This window comes from Schistocerca americana, chromosome 1, assembly GCF_021461395.2.
Source record: "Schistocerca americana isolate TAMUIC-IGC-003095 chromosome 1, iqSchAmer2.1, whole genome shotgun sequence".
NCBI lineage: Eukaryota > Metazoa > Arthropoda > Insecta > Orthoptera > Acrididae > Schistocerca > Schistocerca americana.
This window is the reverse complement of record NC_060119.1, coordinates 686555262-686581991: the sequence shown is the minus strand read 5'-3', so window position 1 is coordinate 686581991 and position 26730 is coordinate 686555262. Positions and strand designations below refer to the sequence as shown.

Genomic DNA, 26730 nt, shown 5'->3' with positions numbered 1-26730 from the left:
AACACTGCTGGACAGACAGTGTTTCGCTAAATCAGCCTTGGACCAGTAAGTAAAGGGCAAAGTTGTAAGGGATGGGGAAAACCGCTGTGGCTCAATAGCCGCGTCTGGAAGTAGCTACGAAAGCAAATAGAGCTTAGTCACAGATTTAAGCGAAGTCAAAGCTAAGTCAATAGACAAAAGCTGGAAGAAGAAGAAATGAGTGTAACGAATACACTTAGAAAAGCGTTCAGAGAAATCAAAAGTAATATCTTCTCAAATGATCTGACTGGATATCGTAGGAAGTATTGGTCGTACGTAAAGACAGTAAACGGACTGAAATCATCTTCTGAACCACTTATTGACCATAGTGTCACAGATACGGATAACGGCAAAGAGATGGTCGAAATACTGAATTCGGACCTTCCGAAGCTGTTTAACCGTGGAAGATCATAATATGGTTGCTTCCAATCATCGCACCAACGCCGGAATAGCATGTATTGAAGTAGACGAGCCGGCCGGGGTGGTCGAGCGGTTCTAGGCGCTACAGTCTGGAGCCGCGCGGCCACTACGGTCGCAGGTTCGAATCCTGCCTCGGGCATGGATATGTGTGATGTTCTTAGGCTAGTTAGGTTTAAGTAGTTCTAGGGGACTGATGACCTCAGAAGTTAAGTCCCATAGTGCTCAGAGCCATTTGAACCATTTTTGAAGTAGGCGATCGCAGAGTAGAAAATCAACGAAAACCGCTGAACATTCGAAACGCAACTGGACCGGATGAAATACGTTTGGGCTCTACAATATTATGCGGAGGAAGGTTCTACCCTTCTTGCAGTTACAAATGAGCACTGCGAGAAAATCAGAGAAATTAGAGCTCAAACGCTCATAGAATTTGTCAACAACGTAAAGGCATGGAAGACGTTCGAAATTCTCAGGAAAATATGTATGAGCTATAGTGAAATATATATAATATATAAAATGTACAAAAATCAAGAAGGAAAAACAAGGATGGAAGGTCAAGAACGAAGTTTCGGATCAGAAAGAATATAAAACAGGAATGTAGTCTCTCTTCCTTCGTGTTCCATAGTGTACATCGAACAAACAATCACGGAAATAAAAGAAAGGTTGAAGAACGGGATTAAAATGTGAAGTGAAAGGATACCAATGATAATATTCGCCTATGACATTGTTATCTTCAGAGAAAGTGAGGAACAATTGCAGGACCTGTTAAACTGAAAGAACAGTCTAACGAGGAAACACTATGGATTGAGAATAAACAGAAGAAAGATAAAAGTAAAGTGGAGTAGGTGGAATGAAATTAGCAACAAACTTGCCATTCAAACTGGGGATCACAAATTAGATAAAGTGAAGAAATTCTGCTACTATGTAAGCAAAATAACACATGACGGACAAAGCAAGGAAGACATTAAAAACGTGCCAGTGCATGCAGAGAGTTCATCCCTCGCCAAAAGAAATTGACATCAAACATCGGCTTTAATTTGAGGAAGAAATATTTGAGAACCTACGTTTGGAGCACAGCATTGTACGGAAGTGAACCATGGACTATGTAGAGATCGGAAAAGAAGAAATCGAAGCGTTTGAGATGTGGTGCTATAGAGGGATGTTAAATATTAGGTGGACTGGAAAGATGAGAAATGAGTAGGTTCTGCACAGAATCGGTGTGGAGAGGAAGATGTGGGACTGGCATGGTTAAAGGACGTGTGTTATGAAATTTTGGAAATTTGTGGCAAGTCCCTAAGGGGCCAAACTGCTGAGGTCATCCGTTCCTAGACTTACACACTACTTAAACTAACTTACGCTAAAGACAATACACACACTCATGCCCGAGGGAGGACTCGAACCTCCGATGGGGGTAGCGGTGGAAACCGTGGCAAGATGCCTGAGACCAAGCGGCTACCCCGTGCGGCTGTGTGTTACGACATCGAGGAATAACTTCCATGGTAACATTGCTTGAATAGTGCCCACCGGTGTGGCATCCATACCAGATAGGGTTGATAGAAGAGATAGAGAAGATCCAACGGTGAACAGCGCGCTTCGTTTCAGGATCATTTAGTAATCGCGAAAGCGTTACGGAGATGATAGATAATGTCCAGTGGAAGACTTTGCAAGAGAGACGCTCAGTATCTCGGCACGGGCTTTTGTTGAAATTTCGAGAACATACCTTCACCTGGGAGTCAAGCTGTATATTGCTCCCTCCTACGTATATCTCGCGAAGGGACCATGAGGATAAAATCAGAGAGATTAGAGCCCACACAGAGGCATTCCGACAATCTTTCTTTCCACGAACAATACGAGACTGGAATAGAAGGGAGAACCGATAGAGGTACTCAAGGTACTCTCCACCACGCGCCGTCAGGTGGCTTGCGGGGTATGGATGTAGATGTAAATGTAGATGTATTTGCGCGAGCTATAGAAGATGAAACTGTTGGGGGAAACAGAGATAGTAACACAAACAAATAATTGAGGACGTTAGATGCAAAAGGAAGATTAGAGTTCAGCGTCTCATCGACAGGGAGGTCGATAGTTACTTAACATGAAGACAGCTAAGGAAATCGGCCATGCCCTTTCAAAGGAACCATCCCGACATTGCCTTAAGCTATTTAGGGTAATTGCCCTAAATCTATATCGCCGGATGGGGTTTGAACCCTCCCCCCTCCCGAATCCAAATCTAGTCCGCTAAGCACTGCCCCTCTACGCTCGGTGACGCTGGATGAAAGTGCTACGGTGAGGGAAAGAGGTTGGCACGGAAGGAGAAATCGTGGAGGACTTCATCAAATCAGTCGGAAGACCGATGAAAACGAAGTCTTATCTGAAGTAGTTCTTCAGACGTACCCACCACCACCACAAACGACAAACCGTCAGGTGGATTGCATGTTATAATAGATGCAAATACACTACAGCTAAAAACCAAACGCGCACCCACCTGTCGTTGGCCTCTATGAGCTTGTCGCCGAAGAGGAAGTGCGGCAGCGAGCAGGTAAAGGAGGAGACGGCAAAGAGCACCATCCCCCAGGCGATCCACTTAGGGCGGTGGCCCTGGCCGCCGTAGTAGGTGAGCAGCAGCGACGAGCCGATCTGTCCGATCTCGGTCGCGCTCATGATGATGCCCGTCGTCTTGGACTGTATCTGGAAGAGTTTCTCGATGGTGGTGATGACGCTCACGAAGTAGGTGTAGTACATGCCCTGCAGCACCCACGTGATGCAGAAGGTGACGAGGAAGGCCTGCTTGGAGGCGAAGATCTGCATCCAGCGCGGCGCGCACGGCCCGATGCCGCAGCGCAGGTCGTCGCCCGCCGTCTCGGCCGCTCCGTCGCCCGCGCCCGCCGCCAGCGCCGTCTCGTCGTCGTCGCTCATCTGCGCACGAGAGCAGAGCCCGTCCAGGAGGAACACTCCACACAAAGACAATGTGCATTCTACAGGAAGGCGAGCATGCCCGTAAGGAAGGTGCTACTGAGCACAACATCGCGGAATTAACAGGATATGCTGCTCAACAGGATGAAAACTAAAGTAAATGGCGGTACTAACAAACACAGGCCTTGCGTGAAATTTGAATTTAGTTAGATGAGAAAATATTTAAAAAGTTTACATTTCAAATACTGAAGATTGAATGTCGCCTGATGGCCTCGCATGCACTCGATATGGCAAGGAAGGTATAAAAGCGGAGCAGAGACGAATAGTGACGATGCGGGCCGCAATTGTTGAAATCCAAAGACAAACTGCTTTTACAAAGCGCAGATTGTTATGGTCCAGTGCCTGAAAACTAACACTTCCGAAACGGCAAGCTGGTCAGCTGTTATCGTGCTACAGACGGGAGCATGCATATCGTCAGTTGCGAATGCATTGGACGCGGGATCATGGACACTGGGCAGTGGATCAATGGAAACCTGTCACCTGATCATGTTTGTTCTTACAGCTGATCGATGATCGTGTCTAGATACGCCGTTATCCAGGAGCATGACTGCTCGAAACATGCACCGCACCACAGACGCTACCGGTGGTAGGGGCAATTTTGTCCCATGGGATCGTATCATCTCGGCTCCACTGGACCTGTGATATTAATCGAAAGAACCATAATAGCTGTAGACTATGTGAACATTATTGAGGACCTGCTGCATGCCTTCATGCTTAATGTACTCCCCGACGGGGATGGCATGTTCCAGCAGGATAACTATCTATGCCATAAGGCCAGAATCGTGCTATTGTGGTTTGAGGAGCATAATAGTGAACTCTCGTTTATGTATCACCCACCAACTTTGCCTGATCCGAACCCAAAAGAACAGATCTGGAACGATATCGAGTACCATCTCCGCCTCCACAAAATATCGGCCCGTAATTTACGGGACTACGTGAACGCGTGTAGACTTCTGATGCCACATACCTCCGGAAATCTACCTAGGACTTATTGAATCCATACCAAGCAGAATTGCTGCTGTGCTGTGTTCCAGAGATGGACCACCACTCTAGCAAGGAGGTGGTCATAATGATTTGATTCACCAGTCTCTATGAAAGCGCGCTAGAAAAAAAATTGTCACCTCCAGGAGACACCAAGGTAGACATCAGTGTGTTACAGAGTGGCTGGCTCATTTATTCCAGCAGTCAGCCATCCGCCGCTAGAATCTGCTGTCTTCTTTTGATTATTACCACAGTTTTTTTCTGTTTTTGCTGTTTGTGTCACCAGGGCCATCACGATCTCTTGTTATTCAATGTCCGTTTCTGCCGTTCCGCTGTTGCTGTAGAGGATATTAACGATCTACGGCCAACTACAGTAAAAAAAGTGGGCGATCTATTATCTTTGCATTAGCCGTCGGCAAAGCCTCGCTACTGTGTTACGGTGAACTGTAACAGCCTTCCACAACTGCCCTCACGCTGAATGTTTCTGAGAAACCCGCAAAGGCAGGAATGGAAGGGCATTCTTCCATCTAAATCATTTAGCTGCATATGTTCGAGATTCTGAGGACGTAGAGGTGCATAGCAGTTGGGGACTCGACCCTCCACTTGCAGTTGTAACCCGCAGCCATTCCCAACGTGCACACTTACAGGGCATTCTTGAGGCAGGAGAAACAAACTGACGGCTCGTGAATAATCGTACCACATTCCAACCGATCGGCTCTTTGTGGTGCATAGTCTCTCTGTGCGGAAGCATGGTGTGACTGAGTCACACTGCCCCTAGCTTGGACAACTCTGATTTGCGCCAAGTTGACAATGATGACAGTGGAATTGTCTTGCAATGTCACATACTAAGAGAACTGCGACGAGACAGGAAACCAACGACAGATGTGAAAGAGTAAGAAGAGTCAAAAGGTGGGAAGGGCACGAGCCAGGCCGCACCACCCACCGAGGGCAACCATACCATGACCCCTCCCCTCCCGTGAGTCGCAGCAGGCGACGGGACACACCTCCAACCTTCCGTTGACGAATCTCGACAAAGCGTTACACAAAGGTCGTTTCTTTGGCAAGAAAAATGTGCGCCCTAACCCTTTAGATTAAAACTGCCAACGAAAGATGTTAGTTGGTTACAAGTTTGAGCAGAATACGAGGACGTGCCGAAAACTAATACCTCCGAATTTTCTCTGTGAAAAAAACTTAAAGCTTTTTAAACAAATCAAATTTTACTAACTTCTACATGTTTATTTTTCACGTCTACATATTAATTTCTCAACATAGTCACCCTAGTGACGAACACATTTCTCCAACGACATACCAATTTGTTGATAGCGTCACTGTTGATTGTTTCACATTGTTGACGGAGCCAAAACCTCACCTCTGCTTGCACCACTTCATCACTATCAAAATGAAGTCCTCGAAGGTGTTCTTTATGCTTTAGAAACAGATGAAAACCGGATGGGACCAAGTCGGGACTGTATGTAGGATGATCGATGACAGTGAACTCAAGGCGTCGGATTATTGTAGATGTCGCAGCGCTCCTATGTGGTCTGGCATTGCTATGCTCAAGGAGCGGATGCTCCACGTGTGGACAAACTGTTCTGCGGTTAGAAACTCGATTGCAGCTCGCTGTTTCTCTCGCACCGGCATAGTTATGTTAGGCTACACAGTGCCATGTTACACGCCACGATTCGGAGTCCTCTAATGGCAGGAGTGTTGCAACTTGCGTCAACGAAACGAGAAAGTCAACGAGTGATATGCATGATATGTAATACCTCAATTGATATTGGAACAGAATTAAAAATTCGGAGGCATTACTTTTCAGCACGCTGGTAGAAACGGCCGGCTTATGACGGATTCGGTCAGCGATTCGTTGTTTGATCGCCCAAAAACTCAGTGACAGCTGACAATGAGCGTCAGATTTGCTAGATTTAAAGGCCGGACACAAGTCAGACTCTGAATAAGTGGTATGCAGATGGATACGAATTGATATGTCTGGCAGCCTTAGCAGAACAGGAGAAACGTCCCACGAACTGACGGGCGACGCACTTCACTCATGGGGATCAATTGCCTGCATTTATGTCGTGTGTCGTTACTACTGCGACCAAGGGGCGAATTTGTTGGCGTGAAAAACCCGGGAAAATCCCTCTCGTGCGGAATCGATATGTCCGGTTGAATGTGACCCTATAAAGGTTAATCATTATTGCTAACCTGCATGCATAACAAACTCTTTACTATTGGAATTATTTTCTTCGCTTAGTAACTGCTGGGCTCAGTAATCTGTGGTCCCAAAGCTACGTGGAATATAAAGAGACCTGCCAAGGGCACAGTTCCCGCGGAGGATGTGGATGTCTTTTAATATGTATACCCCTCTTGAGGGTTCCCATCTGTATTACTTTCTGATGGCGCCCCTAAGAAACTGGAGAAGAATATTTAATATCTAAAGATAAACCCTCTGTACCATATGGTGCACGAGAGAAGATGGCAAAACCAAGCAAAGAACTTCGTGGACAGCTGAAATAAGACAAGCAAGAGCACCTATCCTGTGACGCAGGTATACGGAAATAAAAGAAGCTCTCTGATCTGTCTCTACTCAGAAACTGAGAAGAGAAAAATGACCTTGCCTGAACCATACCACGTATAGATCGAAATTCCGAGTCCGGGGCCGTATTTCAGAGTCTGCCAAGATACTAATCAAGCATCTGTGGTCGTATTGTGTCGGAAGTGGGATAGTACAAAACTGCGCGGCTTCGCATGTATTACTCAACTAGCTTCTTGCGAAATCGGCATGAAATCAAAAACGTAGTAGATTTGGTCAGCTTACATAAGGTGTTTTCGTCGTCCTGGGCACGGATCGACGGAGTATGACTCAGCTGAAATCCATGGTACGTACGGTGACGAATAGCAGTATACAATTTCTGGGTAACTATAATGAAATGACTGACATCTAAAATTTGCACATCACGGTTTGAGCAATTCCCGAGCAAATAATAAAATAAAAGAACTTTATCAGTAGCGGTAATATCTGTCACACGTAATTAGCGTTAGACGTAGACAGTCGAAGAAAGCTCTGAACAGTACGTTTACTGGACGGCGAATGTAACATTGGGCGTAATAGAATCGCAGTTGTTCTCAATTTGTATCAACAATTTTAACGGATAAGGTCAGGTAGCGCTCTCAGAATGTTCGCTTGTGACATTCTATGCTACAGGGGATTATTGGTGTCTCACATTATATTCATGAGATTATTGGTGTCTGATATTATAAGGAAATACAGAACGATGTAGACAGTGTTTCCGCTCTATGAATTGAATAGCATATCTCTTTAAATGATGTGTAAGATAAGGCCCACAACAGAAAGGAAACGTTCAACATACTTTTAGAAAAAATTAGCTGAAAAGTTCTAAAACTGTGATAACACATAAATATATATTGATAACTACTGCGGAGGAATATGAAATTAATTTTAACACACAAAATCTTTAGTCCAATGCAGTACGTGAAGCAATAAGGGCCATAATTTGAAGCCATATTGACCATTAATGGACAGTGACTGTTTCAAAAATATGAAAAGGTTCCGAAATACCGATACCAGTCACAAGATTTGTTGACTACTAATTTATTTATTTGGCGACATGTTTCGAGGTGATACCTCATCATCAGGCTACAGTGGCATTAAAAAAAGATAAACATTTAACATAAGTGTAAACAGATACTTTGGAGAAAAGCTGGAGAATGGCCATCTTGAAAGAAATGGAAACGTTCATCCACGGCCCTAACTCGAAAACGACGTCCTAAATGAAATGACAGAGTTCAAAAATTCACACTTATTTACGAATTTCAATACTCTTAAAAGAGTAAGTACTTGGCATTAAGGTTACATGTGAGTGTAGATCCCAAAAAAATGTTTGTAATTCTTAAAATAAGTTTTTATAATGTCATTGTATTATAAAATTGTCATAGTCACTGATTTTGTAATATATTACGCCAACCAACACCAGTAATACGATAGCAAGACATGAAGAAGACCTTGGAGATATAACAAGGGGAGTTGTCATGACTTCACAAACTTCAAATCGACGACCGCCATGTTACTACGGCCAAACATTAGCTTCTGGTGAAAGTGCTGGATAAAAAAATGCTATCTTTCATCCTTTATGGGGGCACTAGTCGTTCTGTTTATAGACTAAAGTGTACAGGAATCACATTTCATTCAAGCGATATTTTCTTTTATATACATGAACGGTAGTTGCACTGGCTACTTTTACTGTAGTAGTTTTATTCCTGTCATTTAACTTTAAATTTCCTATCAGTCAAACTCGCAAATCTCTCTTGCAAACGTTGTGTTAAGGAAAGGGTGAAAACAAACTAAACATAGCAAAATATGTTCTCAGGATTTTCGCGAAGAGGATATAGACCGAGCATCAGTTTCCTCATTCCGTATTAAGCTGAATTCTGGATTACGAAAGCAGCATTTTCATATAAAGTACTTCTCTTCGTGGTTATTCGAAAAATGTAACAAAAAGAAAGTTACACTACGAGGGAAACGCGCCGTATTACTGGATCGTCTGAAAATGCCTTCCTGATGTTGCATTACTCACAAAAGCACTGTATAATTTACTATTTAAAACAACTGTAGCGTGCATGCGACAAAAATTAAGAACAAGAAGCAACTGTCTGTTAATGTTTTGGACAAACTAATTTGGCGGCGCCAGCTTCAAAGTAACGTACAACCTACGGCTGTAGCGCCTTCTCCCCTTATTACACCTCCATAAAGAAGACATTGCTACTGACAACACCAGGGCCGACATATCGACGGTCAAATCTAAACTAGCCATGTTTTGACGGCCACCTTGTTTTCTGCATTGCTGATTTATCTTGTGTTATTGTGTTTTAAAGTCGCCCTTGTAAAGTTTGTGAACAATGGTGAAGAAGCAAGAGCCATAGAAATAACAATACCTCGGCATCTTACTTTAAGGCTACCACGCCACAAGAAGAAAGTGAGTGATCGTTTTATAAAAATTTTCATGTGAACAGCAGACTAGTATACGAAGTGACATTGCTTCTTACTAGGTTATCCATCTCTCTCCCTCCATAGGAGATCACATTAGTCATGTAAAGAAACTTTAATATCTCTGTACACTTAGGCTAAAATTTTGTGGCTGATAGCGGCATTTGAAAACCTTTTCATAACAAAGACAATCTTGTATAATCTATTTGACAGACTATGGAGGACATTTAAAATGGCTTTCGCATTCGGAAATAACATCGAAGCTATGGACTCAGGCACGAAAAAATTAATGTAACGGTGATTATCAGGGAACTTTATAGGGAATTTTGAAAAGGAAGGTAATGGTGGTCTGGTAAAAGTGTCGTGCAAATTTAGAGTAGTGGCATTCGAGTCTCTCACATAGGAACAACGAGAATAAAATAAAAGTGATCTGAGTGGCTAGAGGAATTATAGACACTCATTATCGTCTTGCTATATAGGCGATGGTAAGGGACAGAACTGGGCTAATATTAGTATGAAGTACCTATTGCAACGCTCTTTAGACGGACTTGCGGGGTATACACAGGATGTCCCAGGAGGGATGGTCAATATTCAGGGCTAAGGCAGGAACGCTCATTTGAAGCAAAATATATACATTGATATATGCCCTATTCCGAATGGTCGCCGCGGCAGAATACGTTTAATGTACATTTGTTTTTGGGCGCGCACTTCCGCTAACAGCTGGATTGTCCGTGGTAGTACAATTAACTAGCTGCCAAGATCACCAGACCTTAACCATTAGATTGTTGTTTATGGGGTTGGATGAAGTCTGAAGTGTACATTTTTTAGGGAATAAGCAGAGGCACTTAGACAAGCTACTCATGTTCTCCTACGAGTGAAAAAATTCGCTGAAGTTGAAGATGAGGACATTCGAATATTTGCTGTGAACAGAATAACAACTGCAATGTGAAATGTGAGATAAGTCTTAGAGGTGAATCCACTTAAAAGTACGTATTTTTCAACTGATGTTTTGTAAAACGCATATTGTAATGTTTACTAACTGTTGTACGTGTGTAAACCTGACGATGTATTGAATAATACAAGAAATGAATAACAACGTACATTAAATGGGTTCCATCTCGGAAACCATATGGAATAGGGCACACGTCCATATGTCGTTTAAGGCTTCAAATGATAGTGCCTGTCATAGCCATGAATATTTACCCTTCCTCCTCGGACACCTTGTTTGTGTATGTAGATGTACGATACTATCTATCTCGGAAGGGTGTACTACTGTTTCGAAGAACGCCTTGCAACGAAGTGCATATGCGTGACAACCTCTCGCTCCTGCTCTTTGAGAGGCCATGGTAGATAGCGCCAACGCGTGTGAACACTGAACTGAAAGACCATGAGTAATGAAATTGTATCTCATTTATTAACCAGCCCTTCTCATGTCTAATCCGTTTCTAAGTAACACAACAATGTAACGTAGTATGTTTTACATCATTTCCTCAAAATATATGTGGGAATAATAAGCACTGAAACAATCTACGAGATGGTCGATGCCTGTCCACGGAGCAGCAGGAGAAACCTACATGGGTTGAGATGACGTCTCGGTTTATGCGCTGGACATATATTCGAAAGGAACCGCATTCAAATCCTTGTACGGGTACAAAAAATTTGCTGTTACGGAGTGTCACCGAGCTCCTTCAGGAAAATAAAGGGATGGTTGCTTTAAAAAGGCCAAGAACGATTCATCACAAACTATGGTGCCTAAAGCTTGGTGACTAGGCGATATAAAGTGAATCTCTAACGAAAGAATGTATCTGCCTGTCTACTATATGATGTCGCCCGCATTAACGTTCGACGGAAACAAAGGCTGCGCTACGTGTGCAGATCCGCAGAGCTCGCAGTATAACGGCATGAAGGCCATCACACTGCTACCCACAACACTTGTACCGTTGTCTGTCGCACACCCACGCTCCCCAGTCCCACGCGTCCTCCACCTCCGGCTTCGATCAAAGAAGAAAAGATTGCTTGTGGTGATGCTAGAAACAACACTTCCGGTGGGCTTTAAGGATCTAGAGTCACAGAAGGCTACTGTGCTCCGTCCCACTGCAGCAATAAACTCTTCACGTGTATCAGACGTTGTGACAAGCTTCATGCTTTTGGCGCATAGCCACATGAAATGGTTCAGATGTACGAAAAATTGCAGCAATGGTCGTGTACTTCCTAAGGTATAACAGGAAACAATAATTGGGTGGTTGGTTGGTTGGTTTGGGGGAGGCGACGAAACAGCGAGGTAATCAGTCCCATCGGATTAGCGAAGAAAATCGGCCGTGCCCTTTCAGAGGAACCATCCCGACATTTTCCTGAAGCGATTTGGGGAAATCACGGAAAATCTAAACCAGGATGGCCGGACGCGGGTTTGAACCATCATCCTCTTGAATGCGAGTCCAGTATGCTAACCACTGCGCCACCTCACTCGGTAATAATTGGAAACAAATGACTTCGTGAAATGTAGATGATATAAGTAGCTTCGTTGTATAAAGTGCATGCGCAGAAATATTAGTCATTATGACTATTTGAAACTTTCGTTTCAAGCCTGACTGTTTGAGAAAGCATTGTATTTGGATTAAACGTAAAGTAAGGTCTGTGCACAAGCCCGTGACCTGGCTGTTGGCATGACTGCAGATGGAGCACAGCCATTCGTCGCCGCTGCTCTAACAGGGGGGGATTGTGGTGGACCCATCGCCTTCTACCCCCGGGAAACAACACTGGCAATTGTAATTAAAAATAAAATAGCCTTTGGCTGTGAGCGTGGTTTTAATACTTTTCTTTATTACATCGTCTATTTTGAGAATTCCAAACCCATCTTAAGACGCACCTTAAGAACACATGTGATCGATGTTAGGCGTTACTTTCCTAATCACAGCTGGTTGCAAACCGAAAGGAGGATGTGGAAGCCGCACATCGACAACACCACACCAAAATGACACCTCACTGCTGGACAACGGACTACAGAGAAGCTATTTTACCTACAGTTCGTAACATATACGGATGCATTTCCACAATCCACTACGATATACATGAAATGTATTCGCAGTTGCGAATATGGATTACCATCAGCTGCATAATGGAATAACAATACTGAAAATTTTGCAGAACAGGGACTCGGACTCGGATTTCCCGAGTGTCACGAGCGGTCACCTTCCCTTTTGGCTGCCGAACACGAGTTAGGGCCAGACCAAAACTTCCATACGTCGTCAGCCACGTGTCTACAACCTGTATTCGTACATCCATTCTGAACATTCCCGTACTTGTAAGTCCCTTGCTCGGTGTCGGCGGATAAATACATTACTGCAGTGCCAGTGTTATTCCGAATTACGATACAAAGTTCCTTCGGACATTTGAATTGAATGTATCTAGTAAAATTTGTTTGGCGTTAGATTCCTTTTATTTTCTTACATTTGCCCAACAAACATGTTAGTTCGGTTATACAGTTAAATAAGAAAGCTAAAATGCTACTTATACGTTTTTAATTGGAAAACAACTCCAGAACGCTGCTTTTGTGGGTTTATTAAAAATTTCCTCAGTTACGGCCCGCACCACAGGTTCAGCCTAGCGATCTATAGGTCCTAAATATCGCTCTGTGTTTTTTGATAAATACGTCACTTACCGGAGCAACCACCACGAGCAGTCGACACAGAGGTAGCTATTATGTAAGGGAGAGACTGCATCTGATTGCGGCCGAAGGTAAGCTATCCATCGTATCACACATTCCCTTCCTGAAGTAGAGCAGCAACTGAGATTTTCAGGTGCCTATGGTGCACCATGAGTACATAGATCAGGGGGAAACTGTCACGTCAGACCCAACTCCCACGAGCAGCAACGTTGACAGGGATTGACTGGTGATTATAGCAGATATTAACAGTGGACAGGCGAACCACAGAGCAGAAAATCACATCAGAATTCAAGACTGGATAACAACAACAACCAGTAAACAGCCATGCCACTCCGGTCGTATGCAAGAAGATAGTAGGAGGTATCCTCGTATGGAGATTGTTTGCATTGACCGAGGTGAGGTCCATGTTAGTAAGCCATAGTCTATTAGCGGCAATTGATACAGGAATCGTCTGAATCAGTTTCTTCACTACAGTTTCTCATCTGCAGTACCACGGAAATTACATTGAAGAACCAAAGAAACTGGTATACCTGCCTATTATCTAATAGGGCCCCGCGAGCATGCAAAAGTGCCGCAGCACGACGTGGCATGGACACGACTTATGTCCGAAGTAGTGCTGGAGGGAACTGACACCATGAATCCAGCAGGGCTGTACATAAATCCGTTAAGAGTACGGGGGTGGAGGGGGGTGGGGTGTAAATCTCTTCTGAACAGCACGTTGCAAGACATTCCAGATATGCTCAATAATGTTCGTGTCTGCGGAGTTTCGTGGCCAGCGGAAGTGTTTAAACTCAGAGAAGCGTTCCCGTAGCAATTCTGGACGTGTCGGAATGCACAATGGACATGAATGGATGCAGGTGATGAGAGAGGAAGCTTAGGTACGTGTCACCTGTCAGTCATAGCTAGACGTACCAGGTGTCCCATATAACTCTAACTGCACACGCCCTACACCGTTAAAGAGCCTCCACCAGCTTGAACAGTCCCCTGCTGGCATGCAGGGTTCATGGATTCATGAGGTTGTCTCCATACCTGTACACGTCCATCCGCTCGATACAATTTGAAACGAGACTCATCGGACCAGGTAACGTTTTTCCAGTCATCAACAGTCCAATGTCGATGTTGACGGGCCCAGGCGAGGCGTAAAGCTTTGTGTCTTGCAGTAATCAAGGGTACTCGAGCGAGCCTTCGGATCCGAAAGCCGATATCGATGATGTTTCGTTGAATGGTTTGGACACTAACACTTGTTGACGGCCCACCATTGAAATCTGCAGCAATTTGCGGAAGGGTTGCACTGGTGTCACGTTGAACGATTCTCTTCAAGCGTCGTTGGTCCCGTTCTTGTAGGATCCTTATCCGGCAGCAGCGATGTCGGAGATTTGATGTTTTACCGGATTCCTAATATTCACGGTCCATTTGTGAAATGGCCATACGGGAAAAATCCCCATTTCATCGCTACCTCGGAGATGTGCTCCATCGCTCGTACGTTGACTACAACAGCACGTTCAAACTCACTTAAATCTTGATAACCTGCAATTGTAGCAGCAGTAACTGATCTAACAACTGCGCTAGACACTTGTTGACTTATATGGACGTTGCCGACCGTAAAGCCGTACTCTGACTGCTTACATATCTCTGTATTTGAATACGTATGCGTATACCAGTTTCTTTGGCGCTTCGGTGTTTTTTCCGATGTCTTAGCACACGTACTATCATTCCATCTCTTCTCCTAGTTTGTGTTCTATTCACTTTTCTTTCTTAGCCGATTCTGTAGAGAACCCCTAATTTTACCAGTTCACTTAATTTTCAGCATTCGTCCGTAAAACCAGATGGATAAAACTTAGAGTCTCTTATTTTTTAGTTTTCCAGCTACCTATGATTCACTTCTATTCAATGGTGTGATCCAGTTGTACATTCTCCCAAATTTCTTTTCTCCTGAAACTTCTGTTTCTTTCATTCTTCCTTTGTGTGGCCAATGTGTCAGAAGTTGCTGCTTTACAATTATGAAAGGTATTTAGATCCACCTGCGCAGCTACTACAAAATCCGTATTTATATCACTATACACCTTCGTTTTACTGATATAAAACATAGTCATGGACTGCTGTGTTTACAATTTTAATTTGTTTTCCAGATCTAAAAACAGTTCGTTAAAAAATACGCTGAGGTGTGATTTTTTTCGTGCTGTTTTCTTTTTCTGATTTTGTCCTAGATCAGGAAGTGTGTCGTCTCTTCGCCCATTTTAAGGTAATCCGTCGTTTGACACCGATGGTTTTTGCCTAATCTCACGCTGATTTGCAACTTTACACATCTTATGAAGTGAAATACCACACAATAAATCATCACGAGTGTTTGTTTAGAGACTACTGACTAGACGTATCACTTTGTATTGTGTGTGTGTGTGTGTGTGTGTGTGTGTGTGTGTGTGTGTGTGGGTGGGTATGTGAGTGTGTGTAGTGTTGCCAACTTATTAACTAGTTTAAACTTTCACTTTATCGAAAAATATTCTCTTCTTCTGTGGTTTGTCATATGTGTAATATGTAGTTTTAATTATGTTCGTGTCTATTTATTTATTATGTAAGTGAAATGAAAGGGTAGGGTGGGAGTGTTTCTTTGCATTATTGTTCCCTAGAACTTAGAACTACTTAAACCTAACTAACCTAAGGACATCACACAACACCCAGTCATCACGAGGCAGAGAAAATTCCTGACCCCGCCGGGAATCGAACCCGGGAACCCGCGCGTGGGAAGCGAGAACGCTAACGCACGACCACGAGCTGCGGACATTGATTCTTCGATATATACGCTAAACAGAGGATGAGAGAGGTTGCATATCTGCCTCTAGTCTTATTGTTCCCACTTTTTTTTTTCTATTTACCCATCCTTCAGTAAAAGCGTTGAAGTTGCATTTTTTTACGCGGATATCAAACATCTTGCACCAATTCACGGTTTTGAGGTCAACAAAATGTCTTTGTTTTTCTTGAGCCTTGCTTCCATAATCAAGCGTTATGGTTCAAATGACTCTGAGCACTATAGGACTTAACATCTGCGGTCATCAGTCCCCTAGAACTTAGAACTAATTAAACCTAACTAACCTAAGGACATCACATACATCCATGCCCGAGGCAGGATTCGAACCTGCGACCGTAGTGGTCGCACGGTTCCAGACTGAAGAATCAAGCGTTATGTCAGAACTCTATAGTGTGTTCACATTTCCCGTATTCATTTAATTTATTGAAGCTATCAGTTTACTTGACCTGTTCCCAGGTTTCCTGCTGAATGTTTTATAAACACGTAATGGTTCAAATGGCTCTGAGCACTATGGGACTTAACATCTGTGGTCATCAGTCCCCTAGAAGTGAGAACTACTTAAACCTAACTAACCTAAGGACATCACTCACATCCATGCCCGAGGCAGGATTCGAACCTGTGACCGTAGCAGTCGCGCGGTTCCGGACTGCGCGCCTAGAACCGCTAGACCACCGCGGCCGGCTAAACACGTAATGGTGTTATATAAGTGTATATGGTATTATGTTTAGAAATTTGATATTTTACGTGTCGTATAATAAACAAAAAAGGTTGATCAATGAAAAAAAGGATAGAAATCTACAATTTATACTTCAAATATAATGTGTAGATACCTTCACGAATATTTAAAATTCTAACATAAACTCTACCATACGCTGGATCCGTGCCGGTCTCGGTAAAAACCGGAGGTATATCATCTTCTGTGCTTGTCAACAGTTTCTATTTCTACAACCAAACTGATCGGCAAGTTACAGATTTCAGTGGAAGACTTGAGCGCAAGAATCAGATAATAACTAAAAGCGAAGTTACGACACAAAGATCTTACAGAATTATCGAATGAAGTCATTCAGCACATGGTAATTAAAAATATTTATCGCGATTGCAGTTTCCACATATTGTCATTGCAAAGCACTCTGAAAGCAAAGAATCACCATACGCTCTCTGGTGGTCGTTACGCCTGTCGCAAGAAATTGCAGCAGCATTTACACTACTGGCCATTAAAATTGCTACACCAAGAAGAAATGTAGATGATAAACGGTTATTAATTGGACAAATATATTATACTAGAACTGACATGTGATTACATTTTCACGCAGTCAGGGTGCATAGATCCTCAGAAATCGCTACCCAGAACAACCACCTCTGGCCGTAATAACGGCCTTGATACGCCTGGGCATTGAGTCAAACAGAGGTTGGATGGCGTGTACAGGTACAGCTGCCCGTGCAGCTTCAATACGGTACCATAGTTCATCAAGAGTAGTGACTGGCGTATTGCTCGGCCACCATTGAACAGATGTTTTCAATTGGTGAGAGATCTGGAGAATGTGCTGGTATCCTGCTGAAATGTAGGGTTTCGTAGGGATCGATTAAGGGTAGAGCCACGGATCGTAATACATCTGAAATGTAACGTCCACTGTTCAAAGTTCCGTCAATGCGAACAAGAGGTGACCGAGACGTGTAACCAATGGCACCCCATACCATCACGCCGTGTTATACGCCAGAATGGCGATGACGAATACACGCTTCCAATATGTGTTCACCGCGATGACGCCAAACGGATGCGACCATCACGATGCTGTAAACAGAACCTGGATTCATCCGAGAAAATGACGTTTTGCCATTCGTGTACCCGGGTTCGTCGTTGAGTACACCATCGCAGGCGCTCCTGTGATGCAGCGTCAAGGGTAACCGCAGCCACGGTCTCCGAGCTGATAGTCCATACTGCTGCAAACGTCGTCGAACTGTTCGTGCAGATGGTTGTTGCCTTGCGAACGTCTCCATCTGTTGACTCAGGGATCGAGACGTGGCTGTACGATCCGTTACAGCCATGCGGATAAGATACCTGTAGTGATACGAGGCCGTTGGGGTCCAGTACGGCGTTCTGTATTACCCTCCTGAACCCACCGATTTTCTGCTAACAGTCATTGGATTCGATCAACGCGAGCAGCAATGTCGCGACACGATAAACGGCAATCGCGATAGGCTACAATCCGACCTTTATCAAAGTCGGAAACGTGATGGTACGCATTTCTCCTCCTTACACGAGGCATCGCAACAACGTTTCACCAGGCAACGCCGGTCAACTGCTGTTTGTGTATGAGAAATCGGCTGGAAACTTTCCTCATGTCAGCACGCTGTAGGTGTCGCCACCGGCGCCAACCTTGTGTGAATGCTCTGAAAAGCTAATCATTTGCATATCACAGCATCTTCTTCCTGTCGGTTAAATTTCGCATCTGTAGCACGTCATCTTCGTGGTGTAGCAATTGTAACGGCCAGTAGTGTACATACCCGCCGATGGTGTGTTCATGTGGAAAGTTCCTTTCAGGTCTGACCTTGTCTTCTGGGTGCTCACTTTTTTTTTATCAGGCAATGTACGTAACATTTGTTGAAAATTCATGCATTGGACGATAGACAGTACCCGTGTACACGAATCAGTGCAGAAACCTAGTTTCACGAAAATGGAAATTGTCCGTTTCTGGCATTCAGGTCTTCAGATTTTTCTGTGTTCTTGTGTGTACTGTTGCGAACAGCAACGTAATGCTCGAGCTGTTTGTCAAGCAGGGAACGCTAAGCGAAGCATTCGCGTTTGAGGCGCGTTCCTGATTCGTGAGGCGGACGGCGTTCCGTGCCGCCGCTGCACACACTGGCTGAGTGTGCTGTACGGCTCATGATCTCAGCGTGCAGAAAGTGCCCACGGCTACTGTTCTGTCACGCCGCCAGCAGGAGGCGCACCCGCTGCCAGGCTCGCTTTTCCCTTTTATGCAGAAAGAGTAGCCGCGGCGTGCGCCGAACGACCTCAACGGCACCGTGGTGCATGTCGAACGACGAAGCGCGTGCAGCAACAGAGTCGGCGCTACAATAAGTGGAACTAGCTTCTCGATGCGACGATGACTTCATCGATTTGTCCTTCATTTCACAATACCTTGTAAATAGAGTAGTTTTTTAAGAATTGTTTTGGCATCTGTGTGGAGAATTTATTAACACCTTCGTGTGCTCGTGAACTGATGCACCACTTTACAATGGGAGACATTTGTTCGGTTTTTGTGTTTGAAATGCGTGCGCTGCATTATATGTGCAAGTGAGCAGCGTGGTTGAGTGCAACGAGAGTGTGGGTTGCGTGTTGCTACGCGTGAGTAAGGAACTGACAAACTGACAGGCAGGCAGGCGGCAGGGCTCAGTGCCAGCACGTAGCCTGCTTTTCCCAGAGAGTATCACAGCCGCCAGAAGGATCTCCTTCGACGCGCTTCTATTTCTGTTTTACAAGACGCAGGAGACGAATATTAATTTTGCCCCAAATAATTAGTGCATACTGTAGTGGACAGCAAGTGTACATCACGTTTACTCCCCTTGGCGCTCATGTTCTTGGAAATTAAAATTTTTGCCAAACCCAAGATTCGAACAATCGAGTGCCACTACCTCGCAGCGATTTTGTCATCGTCGCGCAAGTGGGCCAGCAGCAGTGATTCTCGAAAACTTAGCAGGCTTATAATACAGATGACTCGGGAGCCAGTCTTCTGATATCCTACTCTGTCCAAACAAGTTTATGCAGAACATTCAACAAAGTAAGATATATGTTAATGGGATTTGCTAAGGTATTGATAAGTAATAAACTTGCAACAGAAGGTGTACTAGAAGTGAGAAACTGTAGTAGACAACGTTTAGAGTAGTACAGACGAAGAGAGTAAACAGAACGAGACAGGGAAAGGTGGAGTACCGCAGCAAACCTGTCTTTATAAACGCCATGAAAATCTGGTTAAAAATTTGTGACAAGCAGATCTATTCTGACTAGAGCGTATCCTTCTCGTGCAGGTAATACGTTCATAAAACCTTCTTTATGCTATATTTCACACGTTATGTAACATATTTTACAATAATGGACATGGGGTATTCACGTCCAAAGTTTAAAATCTGCTAAATGATGACCTGAACTATTTCCAGCATAATAAAGCTTTTAGCAGCTTTTTATGTTGTACATGAAAATATTTGCCATGGACAAACCTGTAACACCGGAAGAAAATGTGATATGGTAATAATGAGGGAGGAAGTGTTTTGGAGTAACGTTGGCACTAGTTCCAGTACAATCGATTATTATTCTATATACTAGTATTAATGGGCCTACTGTAGAATGTACATAACTAAATAATCCAAATGAGATTTTTTAAAATAAAATACACAGATAGAAAGTAAAAATAAACATTATAACACAAACCTGCCAATGGTGACTGTTAGTAGTATCATTTACAGTAGTTATCATTTCCCGTATAACTGTAATTGAAAGATAAAACTAAACTAAGAAACTAAACTCTGTTTGAACAGATCTCGGAAGCCCCAACGGTACCAATCGACCGCCGTGTCACCCTCAGCCGATAAGCGTCGCTGGATACGGATATGGAGGAGCGTGTGGTCAGCACACAACTCTCCCGGCCGTTGTTAGTTTTCGTGACCGGAGCCGCTACTTCTCAGTCAAGTAGCTCCTCAACCTGTCTCACAAGGGTTGAGTACACCCTACTTGCCAAAAGCTCTCGGCAGACCATGACGGTCCCCCTTCTAAGTGCTAGGCAAGCTCGACAGCTCTAAACTTCGATGATCTGATAGGAACCGGTGCTACTCCCGCAGGAAGTGCAGATATGCGTCACATCTGTACTTGCCGCGGGAGACCCTGCATTCCTACTGGAAGACGTGCCGTTGGTTGTACGAAGGGTAATGTGGCTACTACATGATCGTAATCGAACTCAGTGTTCTATTGAGTGTTGAGGTAGAACAATAATACATGCACAACATCCCCACTTTCGAATGCATTACGGGAACAGCAGTGATCAATGTCTTATAAATCATTACTATTAAAAACAGTCTTGGTCACGATTTATTTAACAAGGTGACCGGTTTCGACCACTACTGTGGTCATCTTCAGACCATTGAGTAGGAACCTCTTTCTGTTGGAGAATCACTACTAGGGGGAGCTGTCATTTGTACTCAGGTGATTTTGTGAAAAGAATTCGGACCTGATTTAACAGCCTTAGAATGCGGAATGGCAGCTGAAGCTAGACGCATGGGACATACCATTTCGTAAGTCGTTAGGGAATTCAGTATTCCGAGATCCACATTGTCAAGAGCACTGCCTCTCACCACGGACAAGGCAGGGGCCAACGGCCTTCGCATAACGACCGAGAGCAGTGGTGTTTGCGTAGAGTTGTCACTGCTAACAGACAAGCAACAATGCGTGAAGTAACCACAGAAATCAATATGAGCTGTACATACGACGAACGTGTTCGGTAGGACAGTGTGGCGAAGTTTGGTATTAATGGACTACGGCAGCAGAGACCGACGCGAGTGCCTTTGCTAACAGCACGGCATCATCTGTAGCGCCTCTCCTAGGCTCGCGACTATATCGATGGGACCGTAGATGACTGGAAAATGTTGTCCTGGTCAGATGAGTCCCGATTTCAGTTGGTAAGAGCTGATGGCAGCGTTCGAATGTGACGCATGCCACATGAAGACATGGAGGCAAGTTGTCAACAAGGCACCTTGCAAGCTGGTGGTGGCTCCATAGTGGTGTGGGCTGTGTTTACATGAGATGGACTGGGCTTTTTGACCCAACTGAACCGATCATTGACTGGAGATAGTTCTGTTCGACTACTTGGTGATCATATGTTCCCAAACAACGATGAAAGTTTTATGGGTGACAATGTACCGTGTCACACAGTGCCACAATTATTCGCAATTGATTTGAAGACCATTCCAGAAAGTTCGAGCGAATGATCTAGCCATCCACATCGCCCGACACGAATACCATCGAACATTTATGGGATATAATCGAGAGGTCAGTTCGTGCACAAATTCCTGCACCAGGAACACGTTCGCAATGATCAACGGCTATAGGGACAGCATGTAATGGTACTTGAATTACGTAACCATTACGGCACCTCACCTCAACCTCTCGATACCAGCAATATTCTACTGTGTTTCTGTAAAATAGTTAACATATTTCTGTGATAACATTCAGATTTGATTTCATTAATGTAAAGGTACTTCGATACATCGATATGTATATATTTTAATGATATTATTCTTATGTGTATTCTTTCTTTTGTCACTGTGATCATTGACGTACTTGTAACTCTGATTTTTGGGCGCGTAAGCGGTTATTAGAGAGTCAAGCTATGGTCGTCATGTTAAAAAGACGGAATTGTAGTCAGTTCATGAAATGTGAACTTTAACAGTGAGGAAGATATTTTCAAGTACGTTTTATATTGTGAAGTGATGTTTTGGAACGAGTTACGTGATATTGCAACAAAAGTAATAAAAAAGAAGTGTAACTTAAATTCGGAGTGCTGATTACTTTTTTTTACATCACTGTTGTCCTAACTTGGAAAAGTTTAATCTTCAAGAATGGTTTATGAAACACATCTATAAAACTTTTGAATATTGCAGAATAACACCTAGGCCTCTTTGCATCCGAGCTTGGAATCATCACTACCTAGATTTTCGACGATTGAGGCATGAGTTCACAACGAGACCAGAGTGGGAAATACGAAAAGATGAGTGCCTAGTTTATCCATTATTTCAAGAAATGACTTTATTAACTGTGCTCTAATCACACCTGCCACATAATAGAACTTTGTTGTTGCCAGAAAATGCAATATTTAGCAGCGTGAGCAACACTACAACCATAATTAATTTTTGGCTTTTGTTGTGGTAGGGTTGTTAGAAGCATGACTCAAAATTTCTTTCAGAGACCATGTCGAGTTGCTGCACTATGCTGGGCAAAAGAAAACCCGACACCATATTAGGAGGTATCACCTTGCTTTGGCACTTCAGAGTAGTCCAGTCAAGAGGTAGGATCTAGAAATTTTCTTGAGGGTAGTTAGGTAGGTACAGGGAATTTATTATTGACTTCAGAGTAGTGAAAAGTTAGATTATGTTTCGTGGGTCAAAAATGAAGCTGGCGACACTCATTTTACACTAGTTTTAATAGCGTGGAAGTGTAGAGGTTTGACCGTGATCCACAGATAAACTTCGGGAGGAAATGCATGCAGCAGAACATCGCGTTATTTGCACATGCTTAATAGTGGGAATGCTGGCCGCATCCACAAGTGGCACTTCGCGCGATGCTACCGAAGCTCCATGGACAGACGAAAGGAACTTTTCAGTGTTTCCAGGCACCATTCTCTTCTTACCTTCTACGTCCTAGTGGAACTTACTGTCTGGGTATTGTAGGAGCCGGAAGGACTCACCAGAGGCTCGGCGGCGGGCTTGAGGGCGTGCCCGTTGGCGGCGCCGTTGTGTGGCGGGGGCGGCAGGTCGGGCGCGCTGCCGTTGGCGCCGCCCTTGCCCGCGGCGGGCTCGTCCTGCCAGAGGTCCGCGGTGCGGCCGATGGCGCCCTTGAGCGCGGCGGACGCGTCCAGCGGCGTCAGCACGTCGAGGCCGCCCACGCCGCCCCCCAGGCCGTCGCCGCCGCCGGCGCCCGCGGCGCCGCGCCCGTACCGCCCTCTCCACTTGCCCATCGCGGCGCGCCGGCGCTCGCCGGCCGGCCTGTGCTCGCCGCTACTGCTGCAACACAAACCAGTCAGCACATCAGTTCAGCCCGACCTTCCCAAAGGCGAGGCGCACGTAACATACAAGTAAGTATCCGGGAGCTCTGTGGGTCTAATATACACTACTGGCCATTAAAAAAAAAAAAATACAAAAAAAATGGTTCAAATGGCTCTGAGCGCTATGGGACTCAACATCTTAGGTCATAAGTCCCCTAGAACTTAGAACTACTTAAACGTAACTAACTTAAGGACATCACACACACCCATGCCCGAGGCAGGATTCGAACCTGCGACCGTAGCGGTCCCACGGTTCCGGACTGCAGCGCCAGAACCGCACGGCCACCGCGGCCGGCCGGGCCATTAAAATTGCTACACCAAGAAGAAATGCAGATGATAAACGGGTATTCATTGGACAAATATGTTATACTAGAACTGACATGTAGTTACATTTTCACGCAATTTGGGTGCATAGATCCTGAGAAATCAGTACCCAGAACAACCACCTCTGGCCGTAGTAACATCCTTGATAGGCCTGGGCATTGAGCCAAACAGCGCTTGGATGACGTGTACAGGTACAGCTGCCCATGCAGCTTCAACACGATACCACAGTTCATCGAGAGTAGTGACTGGCGTATTGCGACGAGCCAGTTGGTCGGCCACCATTGACCAGACGTTTTCAGTTGGTGAGAGATCTGGAGAATGTGCTGGCCAGAACAGCAGTCGAAGATTTTCTGTATCCAGAAAGGCCCGTACAGACCCTGCATCATGCGGTCGTGCATTATCCTGCTGAAATGTAGGGTTTCGCAGGGATCGAATGAAGGGGAGAGCCACGGGTCATAACACATCTGAAATCTAACGTCCACTGTTCAAAGAGCCGTCAATGTGAACAAGAGGTGACCGAGACGTGTAACCAATGGCACCCGATACCATCACGCCGGGTGATACGCCAGTATGATGACGAATACACGCTTCCAATGTGCGTTCACAGCGATGACGCCAAAGACGGATGCGACCATCACGAAACTGTAAAGAGAACCTGGATTCATCCGAAACAATGACGTTTCGCCATTCGCGCACCCAGGTTCGTCGTTGAGTACATCATCGCAGGCGCTCCTGTCTGTGATGCAGCGTCAAGGGTAACCGCACCCATGGTCTCCCAGCTGATAGTCCATGCTGCTGCAGATGGTTGTTGTCATGCAAACGTCTCCACCTGTTGACTCAGGGATCGAGGCATGACTGCACGATCCGTTACAGCCATGCGGATAAGGTACCTGTAGTGATACGAGGCCGTTGGGGTCCAGTACGGCGTTCTGTATTACCCTCCTGAACTCACCGATTCCATTTTCTGCTAACAGTCATTGTATTCGACCAACGCGAGCAGCAATGTCGCAACACGACGAACCGCAATCGCGATAGGCTACAATCCGACCTTTATCAAAGTCGGAAACGTGATGGTAAGCATTTCTCCTCCTTACACGAGGCATCACAACAACGTTTCACCAGCAACGGCGGTCAACTGCTGTTTGTGAATGCGAAATCGGTTGGAAACTTTCCTCATGTCAGCAGGTTGTAGGTGTCGCCACCGGTGCAAACCTTGTGTGAATGCTCTGAAAAGCTAATCGTTTGCGTGTCACAGCATCTTCTTCTTGTCGGTTAAATTTCGCGTCTGTAGCACGTCATCTTCGTGGTGTAGCAAATTTAATGGTCAGTAGTGTAGCTACCGCTGTACTGTGCTTCTGTTAAGGAACAGGTGACGACCATAGGCTGGCTACTTCATGCGTCCTACATAAAGCTTGTTTGACCTGTCAGCGTTGTATAAACCTACCGGCAGTATATCTAGAAGCTTTACTTAATGCATCACCGATGAAATGTGCGTTTGGCTAGGGCCTATAGTCTGGTGCATGTCCTTTTAGATGACGCCATGTCGGCGACTTCCGCGTCGATGAGAGTTAAATGATAATAAAGAAAACACAAAACCCAGTCCCCGAGCAGCGAAAATCTCCGAGCCGGACAGGAACCGAACCCGGGTCCATCCCATCGAATATTGTTCTGCTACGCTGACTGCTCAGATATGAAGGCGGGCGTCGCCAATAAATGTTTCAGAAGAAAACTGAGGATCTGTTAGATGGCCATCCGTTTGGCTTTCGGGAAAGTAAAGGATTTAGAGAAGCAGTTTGGACGTTGCGCTTGACAATGAAAACAAGACTTCAGGTCGTAGGATTACTCGATCTTCAAAATGCGCTCGGCAGTGTAAAACGGTACCAAAAGCTCGAAATTCTGAAGATACCTAGAAACAAGCTATAGTGAAAGATGCATAATATACAATATATACAAGAAACCAAGAGTGAACAATTAGAATAGAAAACCAACAAAGCAGAACTCGGATTAAAAAGGGTGTAAGACAAGGATGCAATCTTTCGCTCCTACTGTTCGATCTATTTATCTAAGAATCGATGATGGAAATAAAACAAATGCTCTAGAGTGGGATGAAAATTCAAGATGAAAGAATATCGATGACGTGATTCGGTGATGTCACTGGAAAGTAAAGAATAATTGAGGAACCTGTTATGTAGAATGAACAGCGGAATAGGTTAAATTAACGGAAGAAAGACGAAAATAATAAGAATCGGAAATGGGAGCAGCGATAAATTTAATATCATAATTTGGGGCTAAAAGGTAGAGGAAGACATTGTTCTAACTTTGGAAACGAATAACAGAGACGGACGAAGGAAAGAGGACATTAAAAAACAATAGCACAGGCAAAGATGGCGTTCCCGGCCGAAAGCAGTCTACTATCAAAATGTTTTGGCCATCATTTCAGGAGGTAGTTTCTGAGAACGTACGTTTGATACACAGCATTATATGGTAGTGCATCTTGGTTAATGGGAAAACTGGCAAACAAAGAAATGAGCCGTCTGAGATGTAGTTTTGTAGAAGGATGTCACAAATTATGTGGACTGATAAAAAATGACATTCTGCGCAGAACAGGCGAAGAAAGGAACATATTATGGAGAACGCTGCCAAGGAGAAGGGACAGGATGATAAGACATATGCTAAGACATCAGGAAATAACTTCCATCGTATTAGAGGGATCTGTAGAGACTAAAAATTGAAGGAGAAA

The 26730-nt window shown here is 44.5% G+C and overlaps 1 protein-coding gene across 1 annotated transcript in view; it reads right to left on the bottom strand.

The window, feature by feature from the left end:
* Positions 1-23451, bottom strand: part of LOC124609156 (solute carrier organic anion transporter family member 74D-like) — an 87784-nt gene extending 64333 nt beyond the window's left edge. Inside the window, exons 1-2 of the mRNA XM_047140048.1 lie at positions 23310-23451; positions 2918-3348 (exon numbers count right to left, since the gene is read on the bottom strand). Coding sequence (XP_046996004.1) covers positions 2918-3348 — 431 coding nt within the window. The 5' untranslated portion in view covers positions 23310-23451. The remainder of the gene's footprint in view (positions 1-2917; positions 3349-23309) is intronic.
* Between the last annotated feature and the right edge of the window lie 3279 nt (positions 23452-26730).